At 38.3% G+C, this 15672-nt stretch overlaps 1 protein-coding gene across 1 annotated transcript; it reads right to left on the bottom strand.

Annotated features, from left to right (window-relative positions):
• Positions 1 to 507: 507 nt before the first annotated feature.
• Positions 508 to 14429, bottom strand: CCT4 (chaperonin containing TCP1 subunit 4). Its single transcript, XM_060168878.1, has 14 exons — positions 14185 to 14429; positions 10502 to 10554; positions 9936 to 10025; positions 8883 to 8991; positions 8083 to 8225; positions 6669 to 6790; positions 6187 to 6319; positions 5042 to 5181; positions 3929 to 4025; positions 3736 to 3846; positions 3512 to 3642; positions 3136 to 3370; positions 953 to 1066; positions 508 to 719 (listed from the first exon to the last, which is right to left on the bottom strand). The coding sequence occupies exons 1-14, from the start codon at positions 14309 to 14311 to the stop codon at positions 705 to 707; spliced, it is 1620 nt and encodes a 539-aa protein (XP_060024861.1). The 5' UTR covers positions 14312 to 14429; the 3' UTR covers positions 508 to 704.
• Between the last annotated feature and the right edge of the window lie 1243 nt (positions 14430 to 15672).

Here is a 15672-nt window from a genome sequence, read left to right as displayed (position 1 = left end):
TGGACACTAGTTAGATTTTACACCACTCATGGTGCAAGACAATGCTTGTTGATCAGGGTAGAGGCAATAAAGATGTTTTAAACCACTGGAAAAAGACTTACTAGTTATGAATCCTTCTTGTACAAGTAAGATCTGCTTCATTTTTATTTTTAGAAGGAATCCCAATTAACACAACAGTGGTTATTCTTGGAGAAAGGGATTGGCACGAGAAAGACTTTCATTTTTCACTTTTCTTCTGTATTGTTAACTTTTCAAACAGCATATATATTATTGTAAGCAGGGATTTATCAGGGTGATGAGCATACTGGGCCATTTTTCCTTCTCAATACTTCTGTTAAAAAACTAACCGAAAACTTAAAAGTACCCAGGATTAAGCCCGTAAGGAAGTTAACAGGTAAGTGCGAAGTCTTCTTTCCCTTCCTATACAGATTTCTCAAGAGGATCAGAGGTAACAGAGGTTGTGAGGGCAGGGCAGTGGGGGTAATGCAGGAGCGCAATCAATTAATCTGCCCTTTGAAACCATATTTTTAATGTTTTCATCAAACTGTGTCAATACAATTTGAAGCAAATGCCAGCTGGAAAACCAGGCCCAGAAATTCATAAAGGAAACAATCTTCCAAACAACAAGGAATGCCAAGGTGCTCTTCCACTCCAGCTGCACTATTAGTGGCCATGATGGTACCAGTCAGCCAGTGTTATCCATGTTACCGACTGTTTACCTGAAAAGAGAAAAACTTAGATTTCAAAACCTGTAAGGACAGAATTTTAAGGATGGAAGATGTTTAAGGTGGTTATCCAAATCTCCCCATTTTTATAGGTGAAAAAAGACTAGAAGTATGAACTGTTTTCACCCAGACTAGCAAACTAACAACATTTACTGCCCCCCACCCCAACTCTTCAAAAATATGCCTTTCTGACCTTGTAGGGAAATTCACGACCTGTATATACTTACCACATCATCAATTTTCAGAATGCTCCGGACAGTTTCAGTTGCTAGAGTCAGTGCACTGACTGAAACCAGCAGAGGCTGGACAACCAGTTCCTCCAGTATGTTGGAAATACCACCCTGCAAACCAGTACAAGTTGCTTTTAGTGTTTGTAACTGATCCGTATCACCAACTACAGTTACCAGTAAACCTCAAGGCCTCTCAAACTTAGTTTTCCCTTAGTCTAGTCAAGAGTCAGATACTCTCTACTAAGCTCTTCTCTACACTGTAGCTTGTATTTCAACTAAAATTTGGAAAAATTGAATTCCAAGCCTAACTCCAAAACAACTCCTTATAAGCATCTTTTAGTTAAAAATACCCTGGCAAAGGGCCTTCCCTGGTGGCACAGGGGTTAAGAATCTGCCTGCCATTGCAGGGAACATGGGTTCAATCCCTGGTCCAGAAAGATCCCACATGCCGGCCCGTGCACTACAACTACTGAGCCTGCGCTCTAGAGCCTGTGAACCACAACTACTGAGCCCACGTGCTGCAACTGCTCAGGCCCGCGCACCTAGAACCCATGCTCTGCAATGAAAAGCCACCACAATGAGCCCGCGCACTGCAACAAAGAATAGCCTTCACTCGCCACAACTAGAGAAAGCCCACGTGCAGCAATGAAGACCCAACACAGCCAAAAATAAGTAAGTAAAAAATAGGGGCTTCCCTGGTGGCGCAGTGGTTGAGAATCTGCCTGCTAATGCAGGGGACACGGGTTCAAGCCCTGGTCTGGGAGGATCCCACATGCTGCGGAGCAACTGGGCCCGTGAGCCACAACTACTGAGCACGCGCGTCTGGAGCCTGTGCTCCTTAACAGGAGAGGCCGCGATAGTGAGAGGCCCGCGCACCGCGATGAAGAGTGGCCACCACTTGCCACAACTAGAGAAAGCCCTCGCACAGAAACGAAGACCCAACACAGCAAAAATAAATAAACTCCTACCCCCAACATCTTAAAAAAAAAATTTATTAAAATATAAAAAAATAAAGAGTATCCTGGCAAAAATTACGTAGATGATCATAGTTATTAAGAATTATGAGATTTGTTTGCTGTACACCTGAATCACAATATTATAAATCAACTATATTTCAGTTAAAGAAAAAAGTTATAAGATTTTAAATTATCTGATTCCCAATTCTGAATTTGGACATGTCTGCTCTATACCCTGCTTTTACTTCATTCTCACTTCCCACTTTTAGATTCCTACTGCCACTATCCTAGTCACCTTTATTCTAGGATTACTGGTGATGGTCGTAACAGGTGAACCTATCTCCATTCTTCCCTCCTTAAAATACTCTTTTCAGCACCTTAGCCTCTTGGTTAAAAAAACTTTAGAGGCTCCCAACTACTGGAATTAAAACACAAAAAAACACAAACACCCATGCCTGTCTCAACAACTTAAAGGACTCCTCATTCTAGCTTTTATCTGATCTTTCCAATCTTAAAGTCCACTGTATGACCATCATATAACCTCTGCTCTAGACAAAATGAGTAACTTCTTGGTCCCTCTTACCTGTAAACCACTGCTTCCCCATCTGAAACTTTTTCATTCCCTACCAACCAAGGCTGCAGCTTCATGAAACTTTCCCTAACCAGGTAGTGCCCTCCTTTGAGTTCTGTAACCATTCCAAAAATATCATCTTGGATTGTCAATTTTTTTCCATTACATATTATTTGTCATCTCGATAAAAGGAGACATAAAACATTAATACAAAAGGGGAAATTATTATTGTTCTATGTGTTTACCCTATACAACTACACTAGGCTGGTGCTCACAACAGCAGCAATGGTTGACTACACACCAGGCATCTTTGTAAGAACTTTCTAATTAGTAATCCATTTAATCCTCACAGGCCTATGAGGGAACTATTAATAGTCCCTGTTTTTACAACCAAGAAAACTGAAGCACAGACTACGTAACTTGTTAAAAATTGTACAACCATTAGATGGCAGACTTAATGAACAATACTTCTCACTTAAGGCATAATCTTCATTCTCACTAGATGGCATACATTAATTAACCTGCAGGTCTTATACTTAAATCCAAGGTTAACTCTATTTTTGATTACAAAGCCTTTCATTTGACAATTATGAAGCTTTTAGTATTTTATAATAATCAACATTTTCTGCAGTAACTAAAGATTAAATTATTACCTTTCGGACATTAATGCCTGTAGTTTTTTCTCCTTGGGCATGCCTGTTTCTTAGTTCTGTTACTGTAGAAATGGGATTCAGGCCAGCATTTTCAGCTAGTGTAGATGGAATGACCTCCATAGCATCTGCAAAAGCACGAACGCAGTAGGATTCCATACCACTCAATGTTCGTGAGTATTCAGTTAACCGCAGGGCCAGTTCTATTTCTGGAGCACCACCGCCTGCAATAAGAGCCCTGAAATTCACAAATATATTTTTAGCTTATTTTATCCAACAGAAAGCTATTTTTTAAAAGTAATAACTTAGTATTTATACCTTAATAATAAAAATACCCAAGTTTTTATGTTCAAAATGTTACACAGTAATTTAATATTACCTCTTCTTCACTAAACAGCGAATAACACATAGGGCATCATGAATGGAACGCTCAGCTTCTTCAATCACCAATTTGTTAGAACCACGAACAACGATTGTAACTGTTTTTCCAGGGCTTGCACAGCCTGTAATCTTTAGTAAACAAACTCCTAATTAGGTATTTGAAGGATTAAAACAAATAAAAAAAAAACCAGGCAAATAGAAGCTTAATTTTAATATTGCTACCTTGATCAGTTTGCCAGAACCATTTAAGCTGACTTCCTCAGCTAACTCAGCCGATCCCAGCATGTCAGCAGTGAACTGGTCAATATGAGCAACTGGTTTGGTTCCAATAGTCTGAGAAAAATAGTGGTATACACAAATTGAGAAGTCTGAATAGTGAACATTTTCACACATACAGATACTAAGAATATTTTACCTTACAAATGAATTCAATATCTTCTCTTTCAATATCCTTAACCACCATAATCTTCATTTTGTTCAGGAAATGTAATGCAAGATCACTAAGAGCATCTCTAAAATACAAAATCAGTGATTATGTCAATACTAGGTTAGAAAAAAACTTTGCTGTTCAACTCCTTTTTTACGGTTTTAGTAATTTTACTGTTGTTTAAATAGCCAATGATTTAAAAAATTATTTGTGAAGGAAGATGCTTTAAACAGCTTACCAAGTTTATGACCTCAAAATTCTTAAATAAGATTTCTAATGAATATTTAAAACATATCCCAACGACACCATTTGTAAAACACACAATAAAAATTATTTTTCTTAATACTAAATAAGTATAACTGATAATCGATGCTTTATGAATTTAGAAATTAAGTATGATGTAATTCAAGACTCCACAAATTTATACACTTTTACACAAATTACCTGCAATGATCCTCCTGACAACCCTTGATACTAAAGGGCAGATATTACTATCCTTGTTTTACAAATAAGCACACTGAGCTTTGAGAACAGTTTATTCAAGGTTACTAGCTATTACATAACTTGTATTTAGAACCAGGTATTCCAACTCTTCATCAAGGTTTCTATATCAAGAGCATCCATAATACTTTCTGGCATAACATATTAATATAGTACATGAGAATATGTCTACCTATTACAAGAAAACACTGAAAACACACAAAAAAGGGATCAGTTCAAACTTTGGAGAATTCTTCCAATCCATGGACTATCCAGCATTCCCCCCAAAAGAACTTCTAAAATTTCAAGGCAAGCTATTGCATGGACCTTTAAATAAATGCCTCTAAAATTTTAGCTAGCTAATTAATTTTAGACTAAAGTTAGGTTTTTACTTGAGAGTGAGGATCTTGGTCTAGAAGGATAATATATCCCACATTTAAATGATCATAACAGGAAGAGAACTCACTTTAGATCATTTACCAGAATACAACAATATCCTAAAATGCAGATTCATTCCAGATTTCTAGTGGTTTACCCACCTCGAATGTTTCTTAAAAAATTGCTAGAAGGGATCCAAAATCAATTATCATTAAGAGGTGAACAAAATAAATAGCCCCACACCTTAGAATAGACTTCTGTATGAGAAGAACATTACATCCTGTTTTCTTAATTTGCTTCACTAAATTTAGAATATAGGCTCTCTCCTCTCGAAGTACTCGGTCCATCTGGACGTAGTCAGAAACTACTATTTGATTGTCCATCTGTTCAGAAAAAGGACGTATTAATAATTTGCATTTTAAGAGTCCTTAAGCAAAAAAGTGAGACTTTTAATGAAAATATTATGTATAGTATAAATTCAACCAAAATCATACAAGAAATTATAGACACGCACAGAAAAAATTCAGAAAAAGGAGTATACACAAAACTTAACTCAGGTTTTTTACTTTCATCTATACAAATTGCTGTCTTATTTTTTACAAGTACATTTTTGATGATCATAAAACATAAGAATGATTATCCTATTTCGTGAATGTCAGTTCTTTTCATATGAATTTACGCATTACTGAAATATCAATAATTTCAGTTGCAACCTTTTTACTCTATGAATTGTTAAAAAAACTGGTATGCTGAAAGGAACTACGAAGGACAAATACTGTTATACAAAGACCTACAAAACAGCGTTTTTATGTGGGTTAAAATCTGGGAAACAAACGACTCAACAGGAAACTTGTATGCCAACACAATGTAAAATGAGAGCAAACCTGAATGAGATGACAAAGATCAACCACTCCTTCAGGGGATGGTACTTATGACTGATAGATATGGGAATAATAAAAAATGGTGGTTTTCGGAGTGTGGGTAATAAACTGGTTTTAAAATTCCATTGTGCAAACATAAAGACAAAAGATCTGCCTGCTAGGGAAGGATGGGTAAAGGTTTCTGTTCTCAGAAAGCTAGAAAGAATCTGGAAAGTCCATTTATACTATCACTTTCACATAACCTATTTTTATTGTTTCATAGACATCCCTATCATTATTTGTCTTCATTTGTGAAGTGAATGCTCAATTTCAGTAAATAGCCAACTGAGATTATAGATTTATCATGTGTGGCATCCAACATTTTCTACTTTTATCTAAATTTTACTAATTATTTTTAGATCCTTGCTTTTTATCACTGGTATGAGCATTTTCTATTTTTATAAAAAGAAAAATTTCATTATTAAAAAGTCAAACACCTAAGGAATCATTTCATTTGGTTTTACTTACATCTGTTTTGGGAGCAGATAAGCAGAACTGAATAAGCCCAATCTTAGCCTTTTCAACCCTGGTTATACCAGAATTTGCCACCTTTTGAGTAAGAACCAGACCTTCCACCAACTCACAGTCATCAATTGTCCCACTAAGAAAAAAGAAAACGAAATAGTTATGAAGGGGCGGAAGTCTTCAAGTTAAATAGATTGCTAACAGATTAAAAATCATCAGTCTGATAAAATGTGCTTCAGCCTCACTCACATTTATTAGTGCCCCATTCCTGAACCTCTCCAATCACACCACTGCCCTGCCATCATTAGGGAATATAAATAAATTCTTGAAATTCCCACATTAACACAAGTTGTCATGAAAACAAAACAACCAAATGTATGTGACTTTCACCTATGTACTTTTCATTTAACTTATTTATTTTTGGCAAGAGCTTATGTTTACTTTCAAAATTAATTTTTATTAAAGTTATAATTAGAGATGCTTACCCAAGTTTCTTAACTATTTTAACATCTCTAAGATCTACACTAGTAGCTGTGGCTGGGTCAATCACTTTCATCACTGCATTTACAGTCATTGGAGAAAGGAGACTTGAATATTGAGAGACAACCTAGAATTATTAAAAAAGAAAATAAAGTCAGTGTCGTAACACAAAAAGTCCTAGTTTTTTAATGATAAAGGTATTCAAGAAGTAATCTCAATCATTTTTTTGGCTGGGGTGGAGAGCATATGAGAAAACATTCCATATAAACTGTCTTTTCCACTCAGGTTTGTCAGTCACCATATAAAAACATATGCCTGTGTTCCTCTTTTATTAATATAGTAGTCAGGACTGACTAGATTACTAGTAATTCTACAGGAAATCCAAAAGAACAAGTTAATTTTCTGCTGAGGTTTCCTATCTAAAATGAATTTATGATCAGATGTTATATATGTGCACCCCTATTACTGAGGGGCTGACAAAAATAGCTAATGGTTAACATTTATTGAGCACGTATTATATGTCAGGCAGTGGTTTTAGCACTGTACATTCATATATTCATTCAACCTTCAGACGAAAAACCTGAAACAGCTTAATTAAGTGGAGCCAGCATTAAACCCAAGCAGTCTAGGTTCTATGACCAATGCTTGTAACCACTATGATATTCTGTTTATATTAGTTCTGGGGACATTTATCAATAATATTACTTAATATCACTAATACTATCTAGCTTTCCACTTAATATATAAATAATGCTGATGAAAAGGAAAAAGAATGGGGTGGGGGTGTGACACACAACATAACAGAAAACAAGTGACATGAGTTCCCAAGAAATTTAAACTTACATCACTTCTTTAAGTTTGGTAAGAAAAGCAGCATAGATATTAGTAAGAGATGGACCATGATGGGCAGCCCTATCTTGGGTTCAAATCACAGCTCTACCTCTTATTAGTGGGTCTTGGGTAAGTTATATAACTTCACTAGACCTCTTTTCCCATCTGTAAAATGAAGATACTACAACTTACCTGAAAGCCTTGAAGGAGTAAATTTTACTTGAACTAATTCAGTTACACAAATTAGCTACCTAGTCACTCTTGAGAGTTAACATTTATGAACTGTACAGCATCAAAAATCACAGTGTAGGGACTTCCCTGGTGGCGCAGTGGTTAACTGAGCCCACGTGCTGCAACTATTGAAGCCTACGCGCCTAGAGCCCGCGCTCCTCAACAAGAGAAGCCACCGTAATAAGAAGCCCGCGCACTGCAATGAAGAGTAGCCCCTGCTCGCCGCAACTAGAGAAAGCCAGCAGGCAGCAATGACAACCCAACGCAAAATAAATAAATAAAAATAAAAATCACAGTTGTGCTTCTTAATGAACCTTAAACTGTAATTTTACAATGATCCCATAGTGCTTGTCTCACCTTTGAGTTCAATGAAGTGGCTGCACTATTTAACAAAGTTTCTCTGTCACTCAGTTCCACAGGTCGAGACATGTCAGTCAAGATTTCAATACCCTTTTCCAAAGCCTTCTGGAATGACTCAGAAATGATGGTGGGATGAATCCCTGCCATTTGTGAAAGGTGAGTTATTTAATTGTAACAGATAAACTTCATATTTGATATGACTTAAAATTTCTCTGTTCATTAAAATTTCAAAGTAGTCATAAATTTTAAATTAATCTTAAATAATAATGGTTTGAATAACCTTAACCACTAATATGTCTAATATTTTTTAAATTTCCATTTAATTTGGAATAGATCAATTACATACTCCTATGATATTTAAGACTAAAACCGATTTTTCACTTTTCAAAACCCTACAAATCTACATAATAATTAGAATAAGTGACTGGTGAGTCACTATGACATTTAGGCACCATTTACCAAAGCAGGAACCCATACTTTTTCTCCTAAATCACAGTTCTCATTTATATCTCAAGTTTAGTACACCACCAACCAGTCATTTTTGAAAAGGAAAATTTTATCAAGTTCCATTCAAAAGGAAACCTAGCCAAAACAAAAACAAATAAGAACAACACCCCCCAAAACCAAACCCAGAAGCAAAAAGAAAAAAATTTCTAATTCATATGGTAAATATACCAAAATTTAATCTAAAAATTCCTGCTTAAAAAATTCTGCTCCAAATTAAGTTGTAAATCTCATATTACGTAATATTTTTTTGCCTTTATTCAGTAATAAAGCATGTCCTATGTTCTACCCACCTTTCTGAAGAAGCTTGGTACAGGAATCTAAGAGAGAGCCAGCAATAATGACCACTGACGTCGTGCCATCTCCTGCTTCTATATCCTGAGCCTTAGATAGCTCCACCAGCTAAGTGAACAGAACATGTCAAATTGCTCAATGAGAACTATGAGAACCCAGTAACATCTAATTCAAATATAACATCAATGACCTTCACCATGAGGTTCACATATAGAATTTGATTATTATCAAAACTGTAAGATTCAATATACTTGACTTCTGATTCGCTGTCCACCTTGGTCTCATTTAAAAATGACGACCTATATAGTTGTGGCATGCAAAATTCTACTTACATACTTTCTAACAAGCTATATTATGATTTCCAGTTCAGACTAAGGGTTGTAAATTTTTTCTTCCCAGTACTTAAGAGAACTATGGGTACCCTGTAGACTCAGAAGCTATGAAATGCAACATTCAGATCAGAGAATATTGTCAGTTTGAAATCCCTGGCCAAGTTTATCTAAACTGACCCTGCATGAAGCATAGTCTGATTCATTTTCAGTCATCTTTAACTAATTAAAAGAGACTTTTTAACAGATAGGAACTTCTAAGGAATTTGTTTTTGCTGAAATGGTGACTTCTCACTTGACACTGCAATCACTATTATGATCTGTAGTTGAATTAGAAACTGTTTTTAAAAATAAATGTCAGTGCAAGTTTAAACACAAGATTTATTTTGCAAACAATTAAAATGATTTTGCTCTCTTTCAGTTAACACCCATTGAACTAATAATTTGTACAATTTCATGTTTTTCTCCCTTCCTCATATGTGTGGCACACTGCTGTGAACAAAGACAAGGAGTCATGTTTTATTACAACTTGCAATGGAGAATATAATGCTAGACATACAATGTATCCTAAAAATATGCCTGTTTAGCATATAAAAGGAAAAATTTTCACCATGTTTTAAGCAATATCATGTGATCAAATAAGAAAAATTTAACTGTTTACCAAATATCAAACAATACACTTAAAAAACCCCCACAAAACCCTCACCTAAAAATTATACTTACCATTCTGGCTGCTGGATGTAACACCTGCATTTGTTTCAGAATGGTGGCACCATCATTTGTAATGGTCACATCACCTTTTCCATCTTGAATCTACAAAGTTTGGTTTTTTTAAAAGAAAGTTATATTTCAAAAATTTTGTTTTCTTCATCCAGTATTGATGTGAAATCCTAAAAGCTCTACTAATTTGAACACTTCTTGTACAGAAGTTAACTTATGTTTGCATAGTGCTTAACTTCAAATTGTTTTCCCTTACATTGGTATAATGATTTAAGAATACACACTAATATTCCAGCTTTGCAAATGAAATAGCTGGGTTTTTTCCTACTTAAAAGTGAAGGAACTGAGACACCAAAAAAGGGATAGAAACGGTATTATAAAGAATAATTATCATAAATAAAATATGAATTATAGTTAGGTCCCATTCATCCCAAAGTAATCTATCCCTTTCTGAACTCTCAAAGCCTTTCTAACACTTTACTTTTTAAACAGCACATCTTAACCCTCTATAGAGCGCTTGCAGTATGAACAGCAGCACTCAGTAAGTAATGAATGATTGAGCCTTTCACCATTTTATCCATTCCTTTCGGTCCAAGGCTTGTTCTAATAGCATCAGCAACGGCTGTAAACAGAAAAAAAAAATAAATCAACACCCTTTAAAGAGCATTTTTACCCTCAAATAATCATTTTGGACTTATTAGAATATGGTGGACAATTCACCATGTTCACTAAAGAAAATTCAATGTCTAATAATAATCTACCGGAAACAGTAATTATTTTACTCCTTTAATTATACAACGCTTCACTTTTTGTTGATAAAATCACTATACATAGCACTTGTACTCTGCATGTGGTAAAATAAATTTTGAGGGTTCACCTAATCTTCCTTTAAGTATCAAAATGGTATAACCTACTTATGCGCTCTGAATGAGGACTATATTATTTTCTCCATTCCTTAAAACAGGCCGCGATAATAGGACAACTATATAATTTGCTTATTTGTTTACTCTGTCTCTCCCAACTATAGTATAATTTCTGAGGGCAAAGACTTTTGTTTACTAATGTGAAGCTGGTATATGGATGGACCACAGTTTAAAAAACAGTAACAAAAACCCTCTTTGAACCCAAAACCAAATCAAACAAAAACCCCACAAAAAAACAAAACCTCAAAACCTTAACTAAATCTAAAATCATAGTATTTTTAAAAATTTTTATTTATTTAAAAAATTTTGGCCACACTGTGTGGCATGCAGGATCTTAGTTGTCTGAGCAGGGATTGAACCTGCGCTCCCTGCAGTGGGAGCACAGAATCTTAACCACTGGACCATCAGGGAAGCCCCTAAAATCACAGTCTTTAGACATCATTACTATGTTATGAACCATCTCTGGACATATAGTCTACCACTCCATTCTTCTTATTACTTGTCCACGAGCATGTTTCTATTTTATTGATCCACTTATTATTTTCTAAGAGAAATTGTAATTGATGTACTTGATCCCCTTTACTGCGACAGGTCCAGGACAAACGATTAAATCTCCCCACCCTTTTTTTAAAAAAGATTTAATTTTATTTATTTTTGGCTACTTTGGGTTTTCATCGCTGCGCGTGGGGTTCTCTAGTTGTGGCGAGCGGGCACCACACTTTGTTGTGGTGTGCGGGCTTCTTGTTGTGGTGGCTTCTCTTTGTTGCGGCGCATGGGCTCTAGGTACGTGGGCTCAGTAGCTGTGGCACGCAGGCTTAGTTGCTCTGCAGCATGTAGGATCTTCCCAGACCAGGGATTCAACCCATGTCCCCTGCACTGGCAGGTGGATTCTTAACCACTGCACCACCAGGAAAGTCTGCCTTCCCCTTTCTCATATACCATTTCACCCCATATACAAAGGGCTAAGATAGTGCCCTATTATTGTATACTCCACAACTAGCATAATGCTTCCCCTTCATTGTATAAACAACGCATAATCTGGACTTCCCTGGTGGTGCAGTGGTAAAGAAGCCCGCACACCCTAGAGCCTGCTCACCGCAACTACTGAAGCCCGCGCGCCTAGAGCTCGTGCTCTGCAACAAAGACAAGCCACCGCAATGAGAAGCCTGCTCAATGCAATGACGAGTAGCCCTGGCTCGCTGCAACTAGAGAAAAGCCAGAAAAGCCTGCGCACAGCAACGAAGACCTAATGCATCCAGAACAAAAAATAATAGTAATAATTTAAAAAAAACCATAATCTTAAAGAGGGTAAGAGAAAATATTTGGTATAGTTTAAGAACTATATTCTACTTAATTATTTCATAATTTGGGGCTGCATTTCCTAATTATTCAGCCATCCTTACCCTTTCAGGTGATTTTAGCAAACCCACATGGCCACAATTCTACAAGCAGACCAATTCATTTTAAGAATGCGCCCTTATATTCATCTATGTGAAGACTCTAGAAAGACACATTGTGCAAAAAATAAAAAAAATTCTAGACTGATTACCCCTCTGAAAGTGTTTGAAGTTTAACACACTGTGTAGCAGTACACAATTATATGTTAAATGACTTGTGCTGAATAGTACTAAACGACCACTACTACTTTTGTGTGTGTGGTTTTGATATCATCAACCAATGGTACTTAATATACTTTTTGGTTATTAGCAAAATAAAAAACTGGCTCCATGAATTACGCTAAAGATGCATCTGGCAAAACCTTTTCTCAACCAGTTTGTAGGGTTTTGCCTGACTTGGACAGACTACGAGTGGCCCTTAGTTCCACAAGCTCTCCTCACTTAAGATGTAAGGGTCATGTTTATAGGTAAATAGATGGCCTTTTCTTCCTATATGCATACCTCCCTCGTTCAGTTTTAATTCTCTGTGCACTGATGTTTCAAAAGCTACCAAAGTAAACGTCCCATCTTGTATCCTCCTTGTTTGTTGAAAATCTACCATATTATATAGCATTCTTGCCCACCCCCCTCCAACAGCCCCAGAATTTATCTAACATCTTGTTTCTACTGTAATAAATCTAAGTTTCAACTATGCTCCCTAGATAACTATCCACCAACTTTTATTTCCAGGTAAATATTCTCTCTTGAACTTCCAAATGACTCCTAAATTTACCCATCTGGTCATTCTGACCTCCTCAACTCATTTAGGCTCAAACGAGAACCTATTCTTTCTTCTTCCACCATCCTCCCTTCAGCGCACCTGCTTCTTTCAGCAGCAGCATCACACCCTCAGTCACCTAGACAAATAACCTCAAATATTTGTAAGGCTGTACTTTGTATACATCTGGCTCTTCATATGCTTTCTCATTTAATCCTCACAGCAACCCTCCAAGTTAGGTACTATCTCACTACACTTAAGAACAATCTGTAGCTGCGCGAGTTGTTTTAAAACCCTTTCCAAGACACCAGGCCCTTCCAGATTCGGACCGACTTTACCTTTCCCATCTCACCTCTCATTTCTTCATGCACCTTATGCTCTAACCCGAATGAAATACTCACTGTAGCAAATACACATAACGGCAAGATCTCTAAGCATTTGTTCTCACTTTTCCTTCCAGACTCTTCCACCTCAACCCGACTTAATCCTTAATCTTAATCCTCACAACTCCCTTTCTGAAAAAAAGGGCAACTTTCCCTCCCCGATTTTATAAGTAAGGAAACCTTGGTTAAAGGTCACAAAGCCACGAAGTAACGTAACTGAATGAAACCCAGGACTTCTTAAATTCCACCAAAGGCCAAACTGTTTTCTATTTGCTCGTTGCACGTGCAGAGAGGACATCAAAGCACAATGCGGCCTCATAATTATTCTCAAACAAGAGGGGTCGGTTGGTTCCCCACATCCCAGTACAATGGGCCCCGCCCCAATCTAAGGCGCAGAGAGTGTACCCGAATTCGTTTCAATAGCTGTACCGAAAGAAGCTTTTTAGTAAGAACAAGAAAACTGAAAAGTATTGTTCAAACATTCTACCAGTGGACCGCTGCATGCGGGCCTCGGCCTCTTTCTTAAATAGGATGAATGAATGCAGCACGGCCCGGCAAGAAAAATTATGGGCGTCTAAGACGCAGAATAGGGCAAGTCCAAAGGCCTCCATACTCGGGGTCGGAAATCATGGGCAGAGAACAGACAGGAGGATCCCTGCACTGAGCTTATTCTATGGGAGGCCCACAGGGGATCATCCGAAGGAACAGAAAACGAATCATGCCCATCCAAGACTGGGAGTGAGAATGCACAGCTAAGCCCGGAGGGCCACGGCTTAGGCCGGGCAGCGATACCTTTGGCCGCGGAGATGTTGCTGAAGCGGATCTGGGCCGGCTTATCGCGGTCCTGATAGGCGCTCTTCCCGCGGCCGCCGGCAGCCCCGGCGGGCGGCCCGCTCCGGGTGACTATGTTTTCCGGCATGGCAAGCTTGGACGGGTCTGCGTGAGCTCTGGAAGGACGGATGGACGCGGATTCCGGCTGGCCCGGGACTAACGGTAAGCACCCACCGCCTTCTCGAAGCTTCCGGAAAACTACGCCGGCGCCGGGAGGAGGAGGCGGGGAAAGGGGCCTCCCTGGAGGCCCGGCGCCGCCGTGACGTAGAAGGCTGCCCGCTGCATGCCGGGTACGGGGGTCGCGCCGCGGATCTTGGGGCTGTTGGGAGCTGTTGGCCTGCGGCCTAGTGGGCAGTGGGCGGGCTCCTGGGAGGCAAAAAGGACCACCTGCGATTGAATAAGGCTGGAGTTGGGACATCTCATCTCCTTGGCCCTGAGGTCCCTTCTGTTAACTCAAGCTGGACCTGTCCGCTACGTGTTGTAGCAGCCGGGAGTTACTCCTGGGTGGGTGGGGCAGGGCTGAGTTGGTTTTTACTGGCGGTAGACGTGTATTTTATTCAGTTTTATATATTTTGAAAGCGAGTTGGAAGAGAGGTTGGAAGGGGTGACTTCTTTCCCCCCCTTTCTTGTTTTAATTGAGGTATAGTTGATTTACAACATTGTATTAGTCTCCGGTGTACAACTCAGTGATTAAAAATTTTCATGGATTATACTCCGTTTAAAGTTATTATAGGGAATTCCCTGGTGTTCCAGTGGTTAGGACGCAGTGCTTCCACTTGAGGGGGCACGGGTTACATCCCTATTCTGGGAACTGAGAACCTGCAAGCCGTGTGGCGCAGACCAAAAAAACAAAAAAACTAATTATAAAATATTGACTATATTTCCTGGGCTGTACAATACATATATCCCTGTAGCTTATTTATCTTATATGTCCTAGCTTCTGCCTCTTAATCCCCTATCCCTGTTTTGCCTCTCCCACCCTTCCCTGTCTCCACTGGTAAACACTAGTTTTTTTTTTTTTTTTAAATATTTATTTATTTATTTTTGGCTGTGTTGGGTCTTCGTTTCTGTGCGAGGGCTTTCTCTAGTTGCAGCAAGCGGGGGCCACTCTTCGCGGTGCGCGGGCCTCTCACTATCGCGGCCTCTCTTGTTGAGGAGCACAGGCTCCAGACGCTCAGGCTCAGTAGTTGTGGCTCACGGGCCTAGTTGCTCCGCGGCATGTGGGATCTTCCCAGACCAGGGCTCAAACCCGTGTCCCCTGCATTGGCAGGGAGATTCTCAACCACTGCGCCACCAGGGAAGCCCACTAGTTTTTTAAAATTGTGTTATCTGTGAGTCTGTTTTTCTTGTTATATTCATTCATTTGTTTCAGTTTTTAGATTCTACATATAAATGATAACATATAGTATTTGTCTTTCTCTGACTCGTTTCACTTAGCATAATATCCTC

Source organism: Lagenorhynchus albirostris, chromosome 13 (genome assembly GCF_949774975.1).
Source record: "Lagenorhynchus albirostris chromosome 13, mLagAlb1.1, whole genome shotgun sequence".
In the NCBI taxonomy this organism is placed as follows: Eukaryota; Metazoa; Chordata; class Mammalia; order Artiodactyla; family Delphinidae; genus Lagenorhynchus; species Lagenorhynchus albirostris.
Note: the sequence above shows the minus strand (reverse complement) of the source record. Positions and strands in the feature narration are given on the sequence as shown.